The sequence below is a fragment of the Marmota monax genome, unplaced genomic scaffold, assembly GCF_021218885.2.
Source record: "Marmota monax isolate L192 unplaced genomic scaffold, Marmota_monax_Labrador192_F-V1.1 WCK01_AAM20220418_F8-fsc01733, whole genome shotgun sequence".
In the NCBI taxonomy this organism is placed as follows: domain Eukaryota; kingdom Metazoa; phylum Chordata; class Mammalia; order Rodentia; family Sciuridae; genus Marmota; species Marmota monax.
Window position 1 is genome coordinate 14,497 of NW_026692764.1, and position 20,309 is coordinate 34,805.

A 20,309-nucleotide genomic window follows, 5' to 3' on the forward strand; every position below is an offset into this window, starting at 1 on the left:
AGTGTAGAATGGAGTGAGTTTCCCTCAAGAGAGGTATTAAGAAGACCCAGGAAGTGACTGAGAAAGAAGGAAAAAAGAAGGAGGGAGATTGGTGGAATGTGGAGATGTTTAGGTAGAGAAGGGCATTTGGGCTCACTCATTTATTCAACTAACCTTTATTAGGCATTTAATAGATTGCAGTCTGAAAAAGACTCTGTTAATGTCCTTGAGATGGCATAGATGGAAGGATGGGCAAATGGGGCAACTAAGTCAGATAGAGATGAAGGCTTCATACCTAAAATGAGAGTTGAGTTGCATTTGGAAGGAAACACAGGAATTAGCTAGAGCAAGGCCTGGGGTGGGTGTGTATGTGTGTGTGTGGGATATGCATGAAGTTGGGAGAAAATTTTAGGGGGAAGAATCAGTTTGGATGAAGGTGTTCAGGAATAAAACAACACAAGGGCCTTGGAACAGAGAGAATGGGAATGGAGATGAGTCTAGAGAGGTTGTGGGGGAGGGAGCAGCTCACAAAGGGTCTTTTGTGCTATGTTTGAACTAAGTGCTGGGCACTGAGCTAAGTGCTCACATGCATTAACTTGCTTAATCCTCAGTAACCCCATAGTAGAAGCATTACTATTGTTATCACCCCCACTTTTTTTTTTTTGAGAGAGAGAGAGAGAGAGAGAGAGAATTTTAATATTTATTTTTTAGTTTTCGGCAGACACAACATGTTTATTTGTATGTGGTGCTGAGGATTGAACCCAGGCTGCACGCATGCCAGGCAAGCACGCTATCACTTGAGCCACATCCCCAGCCCTCACCCCCGCTTTATACATGAGAAAATGAAGCTGGCAGATAGTTAGAAATAATAAAAATAAAACTGAAAATAATAAAACTACACAGCCATGTGTTGTAGATTAAGAAAAAAAATCACATCTAATTAGAAACAATGAAGACAATAATAATTGAGTCAGGAAATATTACGCTCAATAGAAATAATGAATCCCCCAAACTGAAACCACAATGACCTAAATGGCACATTATAAATTACATAAATAACTGAAACTCAATGGAAGGATAAAGTTTCCTTGCCAAAATTTACATCTGGAAAAACTGACCCTGAGGATTTGGCCTAAGATAAAACATAACAGAACGTTTGTCATAGAGGGAGAAGGACACTTGGTAAAACTTACGTGCTAAAAAAGATCGACACATTTTTACTACAACCTTCAGAAGGAAGTTTATTCCAAGGAAAATAATTTTGGCAAAGCACACAATGATTTTTCTAGTGCAAAATTCAGAAATCATTTAGTTGTGCTCTATAAAACAATGAATATGGAATAAAATTGGCTTAGTGGAGTTAGCTCTGAAAGAATGAAAATGTTTGTGTATCTATATAAGTTCCAGATAATGTTAGTATTTTTGGTAAAACATTTGAAGCCATAAATGTGTTTCCTTGGGGTTCAAATCGTAGGATAAAGTTGTTCCTTACTTGGTTGCTGTGACCTAAAAGAGGGGAGGGGAGGGAGGCAGTGTTTTGCCAGAAGTCCTTTGAGGAGGTGAGGGATTTCAGCTTAAAAAAAAATGGGAGAATTTCTTGAAAGGGTGTGTTTGTAAACCAGAGACATGGATTAGGGTCACATTTCCACTTACGTCCACTGTCCTCCGTTATGGGTCTTAACCACCTAGGCTGGCAGCTACTGGAGTCCAAAGATCTCCTCACGCTTTGGCTAGGAGTAAGAGTGAGTGTTCATTCAAAACAAGAAGTGGCAGATGAGAGGAATTTGCCTCTTCCTAATTGTCTATGATGAGAAGGACAAGTAGCTTCTCAAGGTGAGTGTAAGACATCAGTGTTTCTAGATGTATATTTACAATCAGCTTTCATTTCTCTTCAACATGTCATCTGAAAAAGAGCAGCTAAAATCTACTATGGATATCACAACTGTTGCTAGTTTATGGACTGAATTCTTAATATAGTGTCATTAACTCAATCATGAAAAATTTAAAAAATAGTCTCCACCTTTAATTTCTAGTAGCACTTAAAAATTACTTGAGCTGGGGATATGGCTCAGCTGGTAGAGTGCTTGCCTCGAATACACAGGGCCTTGGGTTCAATCCCCAGCACCACAAAAACAAACAAAAATTACTTGAAAACACACATTTCATGCCATGTTCAAGTTAATAACTCTGCACATAGTACCTATGTCTTTTGTACTTTGAAAAAGAAGGCTATTTTTAAGAATGTTAAACTATCAGAGTGTAAATGTATAAAAATCTATGCAGAAATAGGAAGCACACTTCTTTGAAGAAGCTATCTACATAAAATATGATAACTTTAAAAGATATTCATTAATTTATTTTTTTTCTTTAAGACACTGGTGTGAATGCCTGTTGCTTGGAGACTGGGTCAGGACTGGGTCAAGTTCAGATCATGAACTTGAATAAGGCACAATTCTGTTCTTGAGGAGCGTACAGACTGGTCCTTTTTCAAGATGCCCCCCAAAAAGTGAACTAGCACTGATTTCTAGTGGAAAGAGGAGCGAATACTTTTTGCATTGAGAGTGACTTTTGTTGTCTTTGCGAAAGCTTCTTTCTTTTCGTAATAAGCAGCCTCGTTCACAAACACAGGGTACACGGTACAGTCTCCACCCAACAGGATAGTTTTTCCGTCAAGAGTCACAAAGGTGGGGTCCCCAGGGTGCAACGGTTTCCAGTCTTGATCCTTTCGGAAGACAGTTAAAATAATAAATTACAAAATTTTCATGTCAAGACTCTAGATATTTAACAAATACCATTCTATTCTTTAAAAAGTGATCCTTGAAGGGTGTCCTGAGAGGCATGGGAGAGACCTGACTCCACTGGAACCATGTAACTGTCTTGGGCAGCAGTTTTAAGAGCTTCCCTGTTAATTTTTACAGTTGACATGTGTAATTAGAGTTTCTCTGACACCAAGTTTGCCTTGAATGTGGCCAAAGAGGTTTATAATATTAAGAGGAAAAATAAATTTCATATCCACCTAAGTGCATATTCTACTTTTTGCCATCTGAAGTGAAATTCTGTTCAGCAAAATTTAGGAAATATTTTTTGAGAGCCTTCTGTGTGCAAGACATTCTACTGTTGGGGACATAAAAATGAGTCACATTGTATTTGCACACAGGGAGACTTTATTATGATGGGAGGATTGGTGAGTGGTTTGGAGAAAAGTCTAAGTCGAGGAGGATGTACTGCAGGTGTGTCCCCACATTATGTTAACAACTGTGTTATCTGACAGGTCCTGCCCCAGGGATTTGGCCCTTTGATCCTTCAAGCACCAATGTTGTCAGATCATAGGAAGTCTAGAACAGTTCTTCTCCAACTTGGCTATGCTTACAAATCATCTGGGGATTTTGCTAAAATGCAGATTTTGATGCTAATGATCAGGGTGGTGCCTTGAGATTCCGCATTTCTAATATTTTCTAGAAGCATCAGCATCACCCAGCAGTTTGTTAGAAAAGCATAATTTTGTTCCCCTCTGCAGACTTTCTAAATCAAAATCTTCATGTTAACAAATTGTCAGAGGTTTACATGTAGAATACTGAAGTATGCACGGCACTGCATCTCAGTGATTTTCTCAACTCTAGCCATACATTAGAATCACTTGGGATATTAATATATGTTTACATGGGTACAGGGCTGGCCCCATCTCAGCTATAGCAAATCAGAATCTAAAGAGTGGCTTTATTTTTAATAAATACATTTTTTACTAAAGTTTTATTTGAAAAAATTAATTATAGAGTAAAAAAAATCATTAATTTTGTGTGCAGTTGTAAATTTTGATATATACATAGCATAGTCATATAACCTATAGCTATGTAATAAAAACATCTATGTTATCACCCATCTCCTCCAGTCCCTCATGCTTCTCATTTTTATAGTTCACTCTTCTCTTTTCTTTCCCTTCCTTCCTTTCTTCCTGTTTTTTCCTTCCTTTCTTTCTTTAAGTCCCCAGTGATTTTACAGGGTGGCCTGGTTGAGAATTCTGCTCTGAACAAGTGCTTTTCAGGCAGAGATATGCCCAGAATCACTGAAGGTACTTACCTGCCCATTGGTTGGTCGCATCTGCAGAGGTTCCCATGTAGTGCAGTGCTCCCCAGACCTGAGTCCTATGAAATCACCTGGTGAAGTCATTTGATTCCCTGTGTCCACCTGAGTTTGAGAAGCCCTGCTTTAGTAGTTTGTGATGGGTTCCATGCATTTGGGGAGAAAATCCCCTAGGTAATTCTGATAAGTAACCCCATCACTCTTAAACTCTAGACAAGTGTGAGCAGTTTGCTCTAATGCATACTTTCTACTATTACCATTAAGTGCCCCAATCAGAGGCCCAAAGCAAAGGAGTCACCCAATCAACCTTGGACTGAGACTAAATAAACCTTTTCTCCTTATAAATTAATTGTATCAGGCATTTTATTTTAGTGATGGAAAGCTAACTAATACACTTCTCTACGCTGCAGTGGTTTTGTGAACATCAAATTAGCTAATGTATGTAAAAATGCTGTATGAACTGTGAACTACTACTCAAAGGTACAACGTTATTAAAATATTCTCATTATTTTAAAGAAACAACAAATGTTACCTGCAGATTCGGGTGGATAATAGCAGCTATTTCTCCATTTTCATTCCTAGGATAATCAACTTTCTCCATTATTTTATAGACCTCAATGGCACAGGGAGGAAATTCTTTTCCTACAACAAAAATAATACATATTATAGCAATTAAAAAAGGGAAGTCAATATTTCAAGGAAGGAAGGAAGGAAGGAAGGAAAGAAAAACAACAAAATGAAGACCGTTACAAGGAGAACACATTAAGTAACTTAAAGATGTTCATAAACAATATAAAGCCCCAAATTCTGGAATTATTCCTATCATTGCACTGATGAACAGAGGTAGAAAACATAACTTAAAGAAGCCAGTGTGGGAGAAAAAAAGCCTAGATCTGCCAGTCAGGACCCTGGGCTCTGTTCTGCTGACTATGCCAGTTATTTTGAGCAATCTTGTCAAAAGAGGGTTTTGGATTAGCTTATCTTGAAAGACTCTTCCAGCTCTGACACTCAGTGATTGCATATTCTCAGGGGGGACTTTCAGCAAGTTAGGTGGCTTCTGTCTAGTGGCTCTTTCTCTTAATCAAGTTCATTAAACACTTACATGGCCCCTGAGCAGTGAAATCTTGGGATGCAGGCAGTCTACCAGCTTTCAAAGAGATGACATTAAATAGCTCAGCTCAATGCCCATAAATTGGAAAAGGAGTAGTTTACACAGATACCATGTGGTCTCTGAGCAAACAGGATGAACATATGTCCAATGGTGTATCCACAGGATGTTATGGTTTCATCTTAAAGGAAAAGTCCTCCTTTGCCTTTAGAGCAGAGTTGGGATGAGGAGATCCTAAGATCAATCCTGTGTCAGCTAGCTTTTGCTGCATAGCACACTTTCCCAGAACTAATGGCTTAAAGCAACAACCTTCTTCTTTTTTTCTTTTTTCTTTTTAGCTTGTAGTTCTGTGGGTTGGTTAGGCAGTTCCTCTAGTGTGGACTCTCTTTGCTGGTTTCTGTTTGCTTTGCTCATGCATCTGGGGTGAGCTGGCAAATCAGCTGGTGGCTGGGTAATCTGGGATGGCCTCAATCTAATGTCTGGCAATTGACAGTCTGAAGGCTCTAGCTGGAGCTGCATGACTGGTGGCTGGGCTATCTTAGTCTTCTATTCTATAACCTTTTCATATCCATCAGATTAGTGTGGACTGACTCACATAATAGCCACACAGGGTTCCCAAAAGCCACAAGAGGGCAAGTCCCAATACACAGTCTTTTTCAAGACCCTTTGTGGCACAAAAACAAGCTACTGGGGCAACCCAGATTCAAGAGATGGGGGTGACTGATGGATGCGAAAACAGAGAGCCGAGTGTCTTTGAGTTACCATTCCACTCAGGTTTGTGGCATTCTCCCTGGGGATATCATTTCTTAACATATTAGAGTTCCACACTTACTTTCTGAGAATTTCTTGTGAATATGTTATGACCTTCCCAATACCAGTTCCATTAGAGAGTAGAGAACCTGCCCTCATACAAAGTTGGTGGACATCTAGCTCATTTTCAGTTTTCATGACTTTGGAGCCAAAGTATTCCCAAATAGAGAAGAAGTTCCTGCGATCACAGGGGGCTGCACATCTGAGGCTAAGGAATTATGTTCCCCACAGACATTGAATGACTCAGTAGCTGTGTCACCATAATTACGTGTTTGTCAACAATTTCATACTTATATGCATTCTAGCAAGTGATTATTATTATTTTAAAGTAAATGTTTATATCATATATTTTTGTCTACAGTTTTCTTTCTTTTAAACAATAGTGTGTTTTGAAGATTCTTCCATGTTATTATTGTTTAACTGTTCACCAACGGATGCACATTTGAGTCAGTTCCTTTGCGAACAAAGCTATAATAACCACCCTTGAATACAACCCATTGGGTATTCATGAGCTTGTGTTTCTTTGAAATGTGGAACTGCTGGGTTATAAGAATTACACAATTTAATAAGTAGATACAGCAGATACTATAAAATTACCCTTTAAAGTGTCTTTACCAATTCAAATGTTTGTCAGCAGGGAATGAGAGTATCTCCTTTTCCTATACCTTTACCAATACTTAATATCGTCAGATGCTATTTTGTCCAATCTGATGGGGAAAATGGTTTCTCATTCTAATTTGCATTTTTCTGATTACTTGTGATGTTGAACATCTTTTCTACTTTTATTGGGCATTTGTATTTCCTACTCTGTCTTTGGTTTTTTTAAATGGAGATTAATAGGAAAATAGGATTTGATTTGGGTTGTTTATATGGCCACTGTTTTTCTTGTATGTTTTTCTATTCTGGTGATTGAGGAATAGCTGAAGTGAATAAAAAAAATTTGAAAACGCATCTAAGATTATGAGAATGATGAATTTGACCTAAATTTCAATTACTATTTCAATGTTAAGTGGTTAAGTTTTATACACACACACACACACACACACATGGTTAAAGTGTTGTACGTTGGTACATATATACATATATATGCACTATATATGTACTATGTAATGTATGTATAGTATTGTTATGGTTTGGATATGAGGTATCCCCAAAAGCTCCTATGTTAATGCAGGAATATTCAGAAATGAAATTATTTGATTTTGAGTGCTGAATCAGTCTATTCTAGCTTGAATGGTGGTAACTATAGGCAGATGGGGAGTGGCTGGAAGAGGTTGGTCACTGGGATTGCCCCTTCCCTCTCTCTGCTTCTCAGCTGCCATGTTCTGAGCTGCTTCCCTTCACTATGCCCTTCCGCCATGATGTCTGCCTCACCTTGGCCCAGAGCAATGGACCCAGCCAACCATGGACTAAACCTTTGAGAACATAATCCAAAATAAAAATTTCCTTCTTTAAGTTGTCCTTGTCAGATATTTTGGTCATAATAATGCAAACCTGACTAACACATAGCTAAATATGCAAATATCCACAATTAAGGAAACAACTCTTACCCACCACTTACCTTCATTAAACTGATATATAAAATCAAGAGCATGTTTAATCATTTTTCTCATTTGATCCAAAATATCAGCTCTCAGAACACCTTGGGGTTGGGGGCCAACTTCAATACCTAAGTACAGAAGGGAAGATAGTAATATTATATAAGTATTAGAATGTATTGTGAAATTAAGCATTTTATTATATCTAGAACCCCATAAATATTTAAAAGTTAGACCAGTTAGCATCATGGAAAGTATTTGAGACAGAAAGTTAAGCAAAAAATAAAGCAGAACATTTACACGTTTAAATACACATAGTGATAAATGCATAGTGAATAAAGACTGGAAGAGAACATGGAAAAAATCAGACTTGTGTTTGAGTAGTCGGAACTTAGGGTTATTTTTTCTTTAAATTTACTTTCATGTGATTCAAATATTTAAGTATTGTAACATAGCAAAAGAAGTAGATAAACCTGCAATGACAAAGTAATAGGTGGCCACAAAGAGAGATGGTCACAGACTAACATTTAGCTCTAACAGGAGGAAAGACATCTAGTTAGTCATAGAAATATAGCTAGATGAACTATGAATTTAAGTTAACATGCAATCTATGTGACTTTAGGGCAACATTTTTATACTTAATATTAACCCATTCTGATAAGATAGTGCAATGGTTCTTATTTTCTGTAGAAAAATTTGTATTTCCTCTAACCTTCATAAAACTATGCTTGTACTTCCAGGTCTGTTTCCTGTAGCTGTCAAGCATCCATCCTTACACCTGCAAAATACTCCTCCACCTGCTCAAGTCTCCCACAGAGTCATCCCTCCAGTTATTATTTTCTCCATTTATCAAACTGTTTATTAATGTATCACCCACATTCATTCTCTTACATTCAACTCAAATATATTCTTTTAACCCATCCTATTTGCACCCATTTCTATTATTTTCCAATTCAAAAAGTTCATTATGTTGTACTGTGTGTAACTTACTTGTGTATATTTATAGGAATTCATTTAAGTATATGATATCATAAGTGGGGCTAAGGCATGCCTCTGTGCATGAATGATTTGTACAAATGTATGAAAATTGTGTTCATGGATATGTCTGTGTGCATTTTGTGGAAGATATTGTTGTTGCATTCCATTTTCCTCCATTCTAATACAATCAAATTTTGGTTGATTATCCAATCTTTAAGATAAATTAACTTTTCTTCAGCTTAAGAGTAAATATCAAAAGTTTAATTCACTTATAGTAATCCAACCATCCTGATGATTTAAGAATGTACATGTTATTCAGTTCTGACAAAGGGGCCATAATGAAAGATTAGTAGGGGAGTTCCTGATATTTCCTTCCTCTATTACATATTGTCATTAGCTGCCAACGTGTATATGACATATAGATTTCAAATATAAAAGAGCAAAGTTGGAAGAACATATTAATATTTTCTAATTATTTAAAATGTAATTAATACTCCCTCATATTGAAATGTTTTAAAGATTTGGCTTTATTTGTAAGGGTCAAACTTATCAGAGATATTTGTTCTAGCTAAAACAGCATTGCCCATAAATATCATATTATAAGGCTAATATCTCAAAGTTTAGAAGTCTTACACTTTTATTTGGTACTAAATATAACCCATGATCTATTATTATTATTATTATTATTATTATTATTATTATTTTATGGTGCCAGGGATGGAACCCTGGGACTTACACATGGTAGGCAAACACTGTATCACTGAGCTGCACTCAACCCTATTTCATACAGTAAGGTTTTGGTTTATTACATTTATTGCAATTCTGTGCCTATATTTGGATATTTAGCTTTCTCCAGTTATAATTAATAATTAACTAATTTCTTTAATTATGTGTCAAAAGTACCAATACTTGAGTAACCAGAATAATTGTTAAGTTTTCATTTGCTTATGTTATTTGCAAACTTGCTCTTAAATTTACTCTTGGTTAAAGCATCTAAGATCTAACAAAAACCACTTAAGTTGTAATAGAAATTTTAATTATAGTATAATTTGCAAATAGTTAATTATGTTAGTGTATCTCACTTGAAAGAGAATGAATTACTTCTACTCTGCCATTTCTCCCTCTGTGCAGTGATGACCTGGTTAATGTCTGTCTTCTCATTAGATACTAAGCTCTTTGAGGGATTCTGTGTGCCTTGTTCTTTACTATTTTCCCAGAACCTAGCACAGTGGTGGGGCTCTAGTAGACACACAATAAATATCTGTTGAAAGTTCACATTTTTAGAGCAATTTTGTGGAGTGGAGTTAGAGATAACGTTCTATAAAAGGTGACTCTTCACCTAATTCTTGGGATTAGAAGAATCTGTCAGACTGATTTTTTTAGGGTCAAACATAACAGTGAAGAAAATAATATGAATAGAACCAGAAAGCTGCTTCAAGATATTGAGGAAATAAAGTATAGTGTCTGCCTGGAGTTAATTTGCTTATTATCTGATAATTATAAGCCTTAAGGATGTGCAAGGTAGCTATAAATATTCTTTAATTTTTCTTGGAGTTTCAGGTAGGACACATTTTATTCAGCTATGCCAACAGACTTACCAACAGGATACTTGGCTACGGAACGCGAGGTTGCGTACTGGAGGGAAGGATGCTCAATGAGATAAACATAGCAGGGTAATGGAGCCAAAGAAGTCTGCAAAGAATTTTTAAATCATCTTCCTTATTATGTAAAGACCATATATTTTTTTCTCTTTGCTGCTATAGAGTCAATAAGGACTTCATATTTTTTACTTCATCAACTAAGATTAGTCAGACAGTTTTATGAAACACTCTAAAACTCAATGTTACAGCTTTGAAAACATACAAATAAATTGCGTGTAAAATTGAATTACATGCAGTTTTCTGGGTAAAATGGACATTAAATAATTCTCCAGAGCCATGACCAAAGAATAGGAAATAAATTTTCCTTCTGAATGGATTTGGTTATTTTCGTTTTCATCATTGCTTATCCTTACTATTTAGCTTACTTAGTTTCTTAAAGAGCTCTGTTTCTGACCCTGTAATTCAGGTTCTATTAATGTCAGGCGATTCCCCTTTCATCCTTCTATTTGAATGGAAATTTGAGTCAGGGCTCTTGGTTTTGATAACTAGGAATCAACCTTGAGGCTTCCATGTCTGGCAACAGAAACATTCAGCTCTCCTGAATAAGCAACACAGAACAGCTGCATAAGGATCTCCCACCACAGCCACTACCTTCTTAATGTCCAGAACTCAAGGGGAACAAAAGTAATAGTTAACCCTCACCACAGGGTAGACATTAGTCTAAATGCCTTGAATATTTTTTCTCATTTAAAGACTTGCGCAGCCATATGGGGTGAGTATTCTCATGCCAATTTTATAAAATGAAGAAAGCTGTTTTGAGAGTTGAACTTCTTGTTAAGGTTAGTGAAGGAGAAAGCTAAGATTTAAACCCAGCTTCTGGCTACATGGATCAAATTTTTCCTACTAAATCATGTTAGCTCTCAGGAAGGAAGAACATCTATTATATAAAATCAAATACAAAATCCATTATTTGTGTTTTTGCTTATTTGCTATTTTCTAGACTTTTTTTTCTTTAGTTAAAGGCACTGGAAGCCTGAATTTTTAATCTCACGGATTCCTGAGTGTTAAAATGATTAGCTTTATGAACTATATGACAAAAGATTGGGTGTGTTTTGGGTAATCCCAATCAAATGGTGACAAGGGCAGGACTAAAGGGAGACAATGTCTTCACCACTGGACATGACAATATTTTGAGCTTCCTAAAACCCTGTAATTTTGATATTTCAACCATAACATTTAAAACTCTTATATTCATTTTATTTGTTTTTTTGTTCAATAGCTTATGAATTGGTGGCTGTTGGAATAAAATTTATAATTTTATGGGCACAAAAATCCACAAGGTCTTATTATTTTATTCCTTGTATTTGTTATTTTCCTTGTTTCTCCTTTCTCCTGCCTGTCACTACCACCTACCTCTGAATCTGGGTACAGCCTCTCCCATCTAGCCTCCCAGCCTGACTGGGGAATAGATCCCATTTCTCTTGGACCTTCCTTCCTGACCCTGTTCTAGTTGTTTCTCACCTATAATTGACTTATGTAAACTTATAAATTAATAACATTGACATTACCTTAATATAATGAAACATCTGAATTAAAAAGTCATTCCTGGAATCTTCAAGAATAAGGGTGCACCCCATGTTAGAAGTTGTGTTGTGAAGGTCAAAAATGATGTCATAGGAATCTTCACTATTTTTTGGACCAAATAAATGATTTATTTCTTGAGCCCTTTTCACTTCATATGGCAAATCCTCTGACATCTTTTTGCTCTTATTAGCAGAAAGAGAAAGATTAACAATATTTGTGGCTATGATAACATATATAGTCAATAAGAATACAGTGTACAAAGAACCAGTTGCCAAACCTTTGATTTGGAAAATTCCTGAGGGGATTTAAAACATCTAAAAGTTTTAAAAATGAAAAATATTTTTTCTTATTTGATTTCACATAACTAATATTTCATTGGTATTCTTGTAAAATAATGTGTTCATTTATGTGGCTAGTCACAGGTAGGGCAGTTCAAACAGAGTTTACCATTTGACTTCAACCTTGAACAAAACTTTTCAATTAATCTTATTTATAGTTTTTTTGTAGTTATGGTGCACTTGTTATTTATTACCGGGATAGATCATTAAGTGCATCTCCCCCCCCCAGTCTTCACTCTTGGTAATTTAAGTTCTTGAAACAGAGTCAAACTTAGGTGCTCACATCATCATTAAGTATTTTTAATTGAGGCCCGACAGTCATCAGTGGTCCAGGGACAAGGTTTACAGAAAAGAGTCTGTAAATGCTCCAAAAATACAAAAATTTACAGGTTCATGTGTATCTATTTTTTGTGAGACAAATGTTAATAGATATCATTATATTCTTAGATGGGTCTTAATCTAACCTCTCACTTCCTGAAATGGTTAGGATACATTTTTGCTTGCTGTACATGATAATGTTTTAAATTTATTTTTTCTCATTAAATCATTCAACCACATTTTCATGTAATTCCATCTCTTTCTATTCCTGGCTATTTTTACTAGTATCTTTAAGGGACCTACAGTTTGCACCTGAGTGTTTCCTGTCTGGAATACAATCAAGAAGGTGGACTAGCCATTTTGCAGTTATGAAGCAAAAACCATGAGTACAAAAAGGTACATGTGAAGACAAGCACAGGGGGAAGAGAGAAGCAACCTATGGCCCTGATGACATCATGAAGCCACCTCACCAGCCCTAAATGTTTTGTATAGTGTGCATATGTGCATGAATGAAGGTAAACACATCTATTCTTTAGGCTGCAGAGTGGTCTGATGTTTTCTGAAAATGGATACTTATTCACTCTTTGATTCAACAAATATTAATTGGAACATCATATTTTTCTTAACTAGAACTTTATGTGCTACCATAAACATAGTTGCAAAAAAACATTGTAGTGAATTTCCCACACAGTTAACAAATGTGTATACAAACATAGTGGCCAAACACTAACTTAATGCAAAGGATTATTAAATCTGTCTTTCAAGACATGATTTAAAAATAAAACCTTTCTTATATATGTTTGCAGCCCGTATAGGATATATTTGAAGAGAAAAATCAAATAATGTGGTACTTAAAAAAGTATTTAAAAGAGATATGAATGCCCAGTTTCCACAATTGTGTAATTCACAACGCAATGTGATTACAAGTGAAAGCGATCTTACTCATTATAGACACTATATGTACAAACATTAATATTTATCACACACACATACATACACGTATGCACACTATATAAAACATATTCTTACCCAAGATTTTCAAGGTCAAAAACACGATTCAGATCACAGTCAATATATCTGGTACACTTCTTCACCGCTCTTGGGTTGGTAATAAATGGTTTTACTTCCAGCCCTGTTCTCTGAATCTCAGCGTCATTCTCCAGCCAGTGCTTAACTAGAAATACTCCCGTTAGCTCGTTCCCATGAGTTCCTCCAAAGATAGCAATCTTTTTTATAGGTTCTTCAGTAATGTGACAAGAGGTCATTTTACCAATAGTTTTATCTGATTTCTGCAATTCAGAAGAGAAGAGATCAAAGGGAGCTTAATGTCCTAAGAAAAGTTTAGAAATTTAAATTTAAAAGAGAATTTAACCAAAGTACAAAGTACAGAGTTCCCTTGAGTGGAGGACTTTAAACATTTTCTGTTACAAGTTCTGAGCCCTTTATTATTATGTGGACACTCCCATCTGTAGCCCTGTCCTTTACCATATTTGGATTAAAATATGCAAAGATCAACCAGAGATACAGTTGTTAACTTCTAACTCCCTCAGATGGTCAGTAGGTCTAAGTACAATAATAAATTGGCATCTCCTACCAGTACAAAAAGTCCTTTTTCCCTTCAGCTAGAATGCCACCCAATAGGGCTTTCATGATCACTTGCAATGATAAAAATAGTTTGTAAAGTTCTAATCATCCGAAATAAAAAAATTAAAAAGTGGCTCATTTGATACTTGTTTCCACTGTCATTAAAAAAAAATTCTGAAGTAAATCCAGGCACTTTTCATGATCTGAGGGCATTGAGTTTCCTATCAACAATCAAAGGCAGATACTTAGAGCCTCTTCTTGAGCCAGCACCCTTTCTTTCGAATTGCTTTTACATGGTAAGAGACACAGGGACCCAGTCGGTGATCACTGGGTCTTGAAAAGCTACTTTGAAACATCCCTTAGTTTCTTTCTCATGATGTTATTGGTTATTCTCTGTCAATTTCCTTAGGAACCTTGCCAAAGTACCAAAGGAAAAGCAACTGTTAGTAATTTTCAAATCCCTTTAATGCACGAAAATGTCTTGGGACATACTATAAATTTTAACCACATGATATGAATTTATAAAGACATGGCCTCATTTACTGATAGCAGTCCTCTCGACTGGAGTGTGTTGTGTGAAAAGGGGTTCTATTAGAAGAAATTACCCAGAATACTAAGATGATCACATGCCTTTGGAGAAATGACTCTGAGCCAAATCTGATTTGATATCATGCTCAATCACCCAGAATTTCAAATATGTTCAAGTATTAAAATTCTATGTATTGGTAATACCAGGCTGTTTTGTAGCAGGACAAGAATAATTCATTACAATTGCAAAGTACTTAAATTTATGATGTTCTTCCACATACATTAGTTCAATTTATTTATATATGCACTTTGTAAGATAGAACAGGGTAGGTATTGACATCCCCATTGCAGGGATAAAACAAAGAGAGGTTAAGCAACCTGAATAAGTTTCCACAGCTACATAAGAGAAAACTAGGCCTGGGGCCCATGTTTCTGATTTAAGTCCAGTGTTTTTTCACAGGGCAACAGGGTGCCTCTTTGTTATTTTTGGTCTCCTCTGAAGTTCTACTTTTGCTCTTTCAGAATTCATATAAACAACCACTACAGTGTGCTCAGGAAACCAATGAGCTCACAAATAAAATACATGATAGAAATATGAAATATGAATGCTTCATGATATTTAATAAACCAATTTCCATGTTTTTCCTTTAAGAGACCATAATGTAAAGATAAAGCAAAATAAGAAAATATAAATTTACACGTTAAAATTACTGTTCTAAGACAAGCCCTGCAGCCTTTGATTTTCTGCACACATTAGTGTACACCAAACACTTCATTGTAGAGATGATGAAAACACACGTAAATGTAAAGAGATAACAGCTGTAATCCTACCTTGGTTTCAAGAGCAGTAACTATGGTAAATTATTAACACTGCTATGTTTTGTTTCTTTCCTTGCTGATTTGTAGTTTGTTCTGTCCTTTGCCCTAGTCCCTCTGGAAATGCTACTTTAGTTTTCTACTTTAGCTGGCACAAATGACTTGCATTTTGAGGCTTGTTTTATGGAATTTTAACAGATCAGCATTTTGAAGCACACTTCACATCCGTAAAGTTTCTGTTACATTGTCCAAGTGAATAACTTATTTGAAAGTTAATGAACTGCTGTAATTCTTTCTTATACTTACCTTGTTTATAGTGTACAGTTTGTCTTCTGTGGAAAGCTTTATTAGAAAAAGGAGAGCATTTCCTTAGAACTAGAGCAACAGAGGCTTTTCATACTCTTATACCAACTTAACTTCCAAAACATTTTTAACTCCCTGTCTCCCAAAACACACTTGAGTTTGGATCCTTGCAAAAACTATGCAGTTGCATTAATTCTTCTTCTTCTTCTTCTTCTTCTTTTTTTTTTTTTTTTGGAGAACTTAGAGAACTGAGAATACATAAAATGAAATCTTTTCTAGTTGTCACTATCTCCCTATTAAGTTGAATATTTAATGTTTTGAAGTAGGTGTTTAATAACTCCCAGCACTACAAATATGTTGTGCCAACGGAGATGACTGATTTGTTAATAAAATCATGTGATTTAAAACAAAAGGAGAACAAATTTGTACTTCATGGTTATGGCTATCCAACAGATCAATGTTAGAAATTTTGTAGGAGAAAAATTTAAGGTGGGTTTGTTGCGTAATTGGTATGACCGGGGAACAAAGAGGGTTTCCTATTCAATATTATAAAGTGTCTTATACATAACGTGGCTGTCCAAGAGTCATGCCGTCAAACTACTCTCACGACCTTAGTGTTTTCTTTCTTCTGTTGCCCTGGTGCTGTCACCCATTCTGATCAACTTTTCACCTGGAAATAAATGAATGATAACAGATAGATATAGAACAGATGAGTTTATAAGCTGCTAGCAAAAGCCAGGTATGGTGTTAATACCCAGGGGCTCAGGAGGCTGAGGCAGGAGAATCATGAGTTCAAAGACATCTTCAGCAATTTAGTGAGGCCTTAAGCAACTCAATGAAACCCTGTATAAAGTAAAATACAAAAAAGGGCTGGGGTTGTGGCTCAGTGGTTAAGTGCCCCTCAGTTCAATCCCTGATACCAAAAAACAAAAGAAAAAAACCAAACCAAAACAAAACAAAACAACAACAACAATAATAACAAAGTGCTAGGAAAGATTCCATATGGCTCATGTCTGCATTCTTTACAGATATAGCACAGGATATTGCTCCTCCTGGGCTTAACATTGCTTTTTAAATGAGATATCTTTTTTTTTTTCAGGGAGTAGGTGTTGTACATGTATGTATGTATGTATGTATGTATGTATGTATCAGGTCAAAATCAGTTTCCTTGATGTTCATGTTTTGGGTAAGTCTCCTAACTGTTACTACGATGAATAACAAGTCTTTTCAGACATTTTATTCTTTGAAATCTTCTTTCCAAATTAAAAAGATTAACCTGTTCCTTCAACACTTATTCCGTACCCTGCCACTCAAGGTCTACTATTATTTGGTGTCAAGCTGACTCTAATCTTATCTCCAAACATTCTTATTTGACCCAACTTTTCAAAGAAACTAGGAATATGTTTTATGGCCTTAGACTTTTATTAAGAACCTCCCCCCAACTCCACCTCTCAGCTCTCTCTCCCTCTTCCTTTCACCTCTCCCAGCCTTTGAATAACAAGAGATATGGTTAAAAAAAAAAAAAAAAAGAACATGGTCTTTGAACTCAGACCTAAAATTATTACATCTGGTCTAAAGAAGTAACCAATAAATGGCAGCCACTATTATGAAATGAGTCCTAACATTTATTGAGCACTTACTGTGCATTAGGTAGGACTATTCATTTTCCCTTAGCATTTTTAGGGAAATTAAGTAAATATTGATACTGATATTTTACTGCGGAAGGAAATGTAAGTATAGAGTGGGTAAGTTATTCAAAATCACAGGCCCCCAAATCCACAGTCTCCCCAGGCAGGAAGCCTGTAGCTGGAGGAGCTCAGAGGTGTTGCACCATTCTGCTTCCTTTGTTGAATATCTCTGTGGCTCATGGGCTCTTTTGTTCTAGCAGCACTGGCTCTGCCTTACTGACTGCTCTCTGCCTGGCATGGTTGCAATTTTGGTTTTGTGGCTGTGGGAGTCATTCTCTTTTAGACACAGTCCAGGTGGCCACCAGCATCTTGCAGACTGAAGAATCCTTCTAGTTAGGAAACCCTATATACCAAGAATTTTAATTGTTTCCCTAGCCATATTTTTAAATTAGCATGGTTTTATATTTTCCTAATAAATGTTCTTGTTATCCATATCTTCCTCTTCTTCCGTCATAACATCTGGGCCCAGGTTGAAAGTAGGTATGTTGACTAGAAGACTGAGATTGACTCTGAGGACATCTCAGGGAGTATTCTGCTTCCTAAACAGAAGGCATTCATTTTTCTCTCCCTAGGCCTCTTCTTACTGTATTTTCCCCTATTTTATCTATTACTTCATGCATTTTATCATTAAATCCTATCTGCAGTGTCGAGGCAGCAGGACCCCTGTGACTCCCAGGATGGTTTTGGGGAAATTTCTGGGTCTCGAGGAGTGGCAGAGGGCAGTGAGTCACTGGGAAGTCTATATCAATCAATAGTGTTCAGACAATCAGAAAGCTGTTCTGATGTCCCTGGGAACCAGATTGGTTTTAGCATGTTATTCTAAAATATCCTGGCAAGGTGGCTCGTTCTAGCAAGTTGGCTGGCATAAGGAGCAACATGGAGGGTGAGGGTGGGGGCTGGGAATGTCACTTAATCACCATAAGTCTGGCTGTCTTCATTTATAAATTGAGGGAGATGTTATTACAAGACCTCACAGGGTTGTTACAGAATGAATGAGATGAAGCAAGCACTTGATAAGTACTATGGCTGGTGGGGGTGGCCATGTTCCTGAGGATCTTCCCCCCACACGTCATCCAAGACATATCTAAGAGAGGGACTTGGAGTCAACTCTCATGGAGCTATTTCCAGCACTGAAGCCATTTTACCAAAAGTTAAAGTGTTCACCAGATCTTGATTTAACCAAGTCCTCTCCATCCCACCTCACTGTGCTCTCTGAATTTCCTCTGCAAGTGTCATTAAAATTCTCCCTACAGGTCAACCTCTTTGAAGGTGGTTGGACTCATCCTTCTTGTTGACTCTTCCTATGTTGCCAGTTCGCCTCCCAGGGCCAACATCATCTTGCTCACTCATCCACAGTTTCCCTCGAAGGTCTTTCCCCTCCTTCTTTTACTACCACCCTGTGTGACTTTCATTGTTCACATTTTGAGAAGCTTATGAGTTTAGTCTTAGAGTCTTCCTTTTCTCAATTTCAACCTCCTTATCTCCTTCCTCCCTTCCACAGACATTGAGCACATAGAATTCTCACTAGCTTAATGTAACAAAAAAAGATATGTGGATCTTTGGGGTCAAGGGGCTATTTATTGAAGAGTTAATGACAGGAAACATATGACCATAAAGGCTTGAGGGTGAGAGTAGTCTGTACTAGGTATACAAAGAGTTCTAAAGAGTGGATAATTCAGCCTAAGAGAGTTGAATTGAAGTTTTCATAAAAAGTATCACATAATGTCCATTTACATTGGTATTTTACCAATTGTTAAAATTGGGAAAATTTTAAATTGTTAAAATATATATAAAGTGTACCTGTTTATCCACTTTAACACATACAACCCAGATGTTTTGAGTATATTCATATCTCCATATGTTTAGTCTACAAAGTAAAGCAATATATAAATATGAAATAGCATTAAGACATGCATAATGTAAACATCAAGATAAGAATAGTGCTTATAAGGGAAGTGGGAAGCAAATGGAACACAAGAGGGAGAGATTAGGGGCCTAAATTTTTATCTATAATATATTCTTTTTTAAGGGGGTTCGGGGATTGAACTCAGGGCACTCAACCACTGAGCCAGTAAGTACCCCAGCCCTATTTTGTATTTTATTTAGACACAGATTCTCACTGGGTTGCTTAGCGCCTTTGCTGAGGCTGGCTTTGAAATTGTGATCCTCCTGCTTCAGCCTCTTGAGCTGCTGGGATTACAGGCATACACCTCTGCACTTGCCTATCATATACTCTTACTAGCAAGCAATGAATCAAATATGGCAAAATGTTAAGGCCTGAAAAAATTAGTTGTAATACGTGGTTGGTTGTTTTATCATTTTTCCTACTTTAATGTATTTTTCTTTGACCTTTTTATCTTGGCCTCAGTGTACACTTCCAGAGAAGGTGCAAGCATACTAAGGGCATCCATATATCCCTCAAACCATTGTTCCAATGTGGACATCTTACATGGCTAGCACAATGAGCAGACCACGATGTGAACTTTGGTGCAATACCATTAACTAACTCAAAGACAGTATTGGAATTACCCCAGTTCTTCCACTAATGTCCTTTTCCTATTGTAAGAGCTTATGAGGAACACAAGTTGCATTTAAATGTACTTTCCCATGAGTCACCTGCAGTCTGTGACAGGACCTCAGTCTTCTCTTACCTTTCATGACCTGACAATGATGAGATATTTTGTCAAATGTCCTACAGTTGGAATTGTCTGTCATTTTACCATAACTGCAGTAAGGTGATGCATGTTGGCAAGAATCCACAGAGGCTTTGTTGAGCATTCCATGCATCTTATGGCAGGATCAGAATGCCTCTTTTTATACTTTTAAATTATATCATAATTTCAAAAATGGAAGCTAGGTGCAGTGGTGCATCATGTAACCCCAGCTACTCTGGTGACTGAAGCAGAAGGATCACACGTTCAAGGTCAGCTGGGCAATGAGGCAAGACCCTGTCTCAAAATAAAATAAAAAAAGGGTGTGGGTAGAGGTCAGTGGTAGAGTGCTTGTTTAGTGTGTACAAGGTTCTACGTTTGATCCCTGGCACTGCTACAGAAGGA

At 36.6% G+C, this 20,309-nt stretch overlaps 1 protein-coding gene across 2 annotated transcripts; it reads right to left on the bottom strand.

The window, feature by feature from the left end:
- Nucleotides 1–665: 665 nt before the first annotated feature.
- Aspa (aspartoacylase) lies at nt 666–13,760 on the bottom strand. Of its 2 annotated transcripts, XM_046447037.2 has the most exons (7): nt 13,364–13,760; nt 11,663–11,858; nt 10,092–10,185; nt 7,539–7,646; nt 4,592–4,701; nt 4,057–4,164; nt 666–2,701 (listed from the first exon to the last, which is right to left on the bottom strand). In XM_046447037.2, the coding sequence occupies exons 1-7, from the start codon at nt 13,597–13,599 to the stop codon at nt 2,504–2,506; spliced, it is 1,050 nt and encodes a 349-aa protein (XP_046302993.1). In that variant the 5' UTR covers nt 13,600–13,760; the 3' UTR covers nt 666–2,503. The 2 variants fall into 2 exon arrangements, with proteins under 2 accessions (XP_046302993.1, XP_046302994.1); XM_046447038.2 differs by lacking the exon at nt 4,057–4,164 and having other exon boundaries at nt 13,364–13,759.
- Nucleotides 13,761–20,309: the final 6,549 nt, after the last annotated feature.

Excerpts from the sequence above, each read along its gene's own strand:
- Aspa (XM_046447037.2), bottom strand. The coding sequence starts at position 13,599 with ATGACCTCTTGTCACATTACTGAAGAACCTATAAAAAAGATTGCTATC. Across the intron at positions 10,186-11,662 it reads AGATGTTTCATTATATTAAG|ACTTCTTTGGCTCCATTACC; the intron begins GTAATGTCAATG and ends AATTCTTTGCAG. Across the intron at positions 7,647-10,091 it reads CGTAGCCAAGTATCCTGTTG|GTATTGAAGTTGGCCCCCAA; the intron begins GTAAGTCTGTTG and ends TTCTGTACTTAG.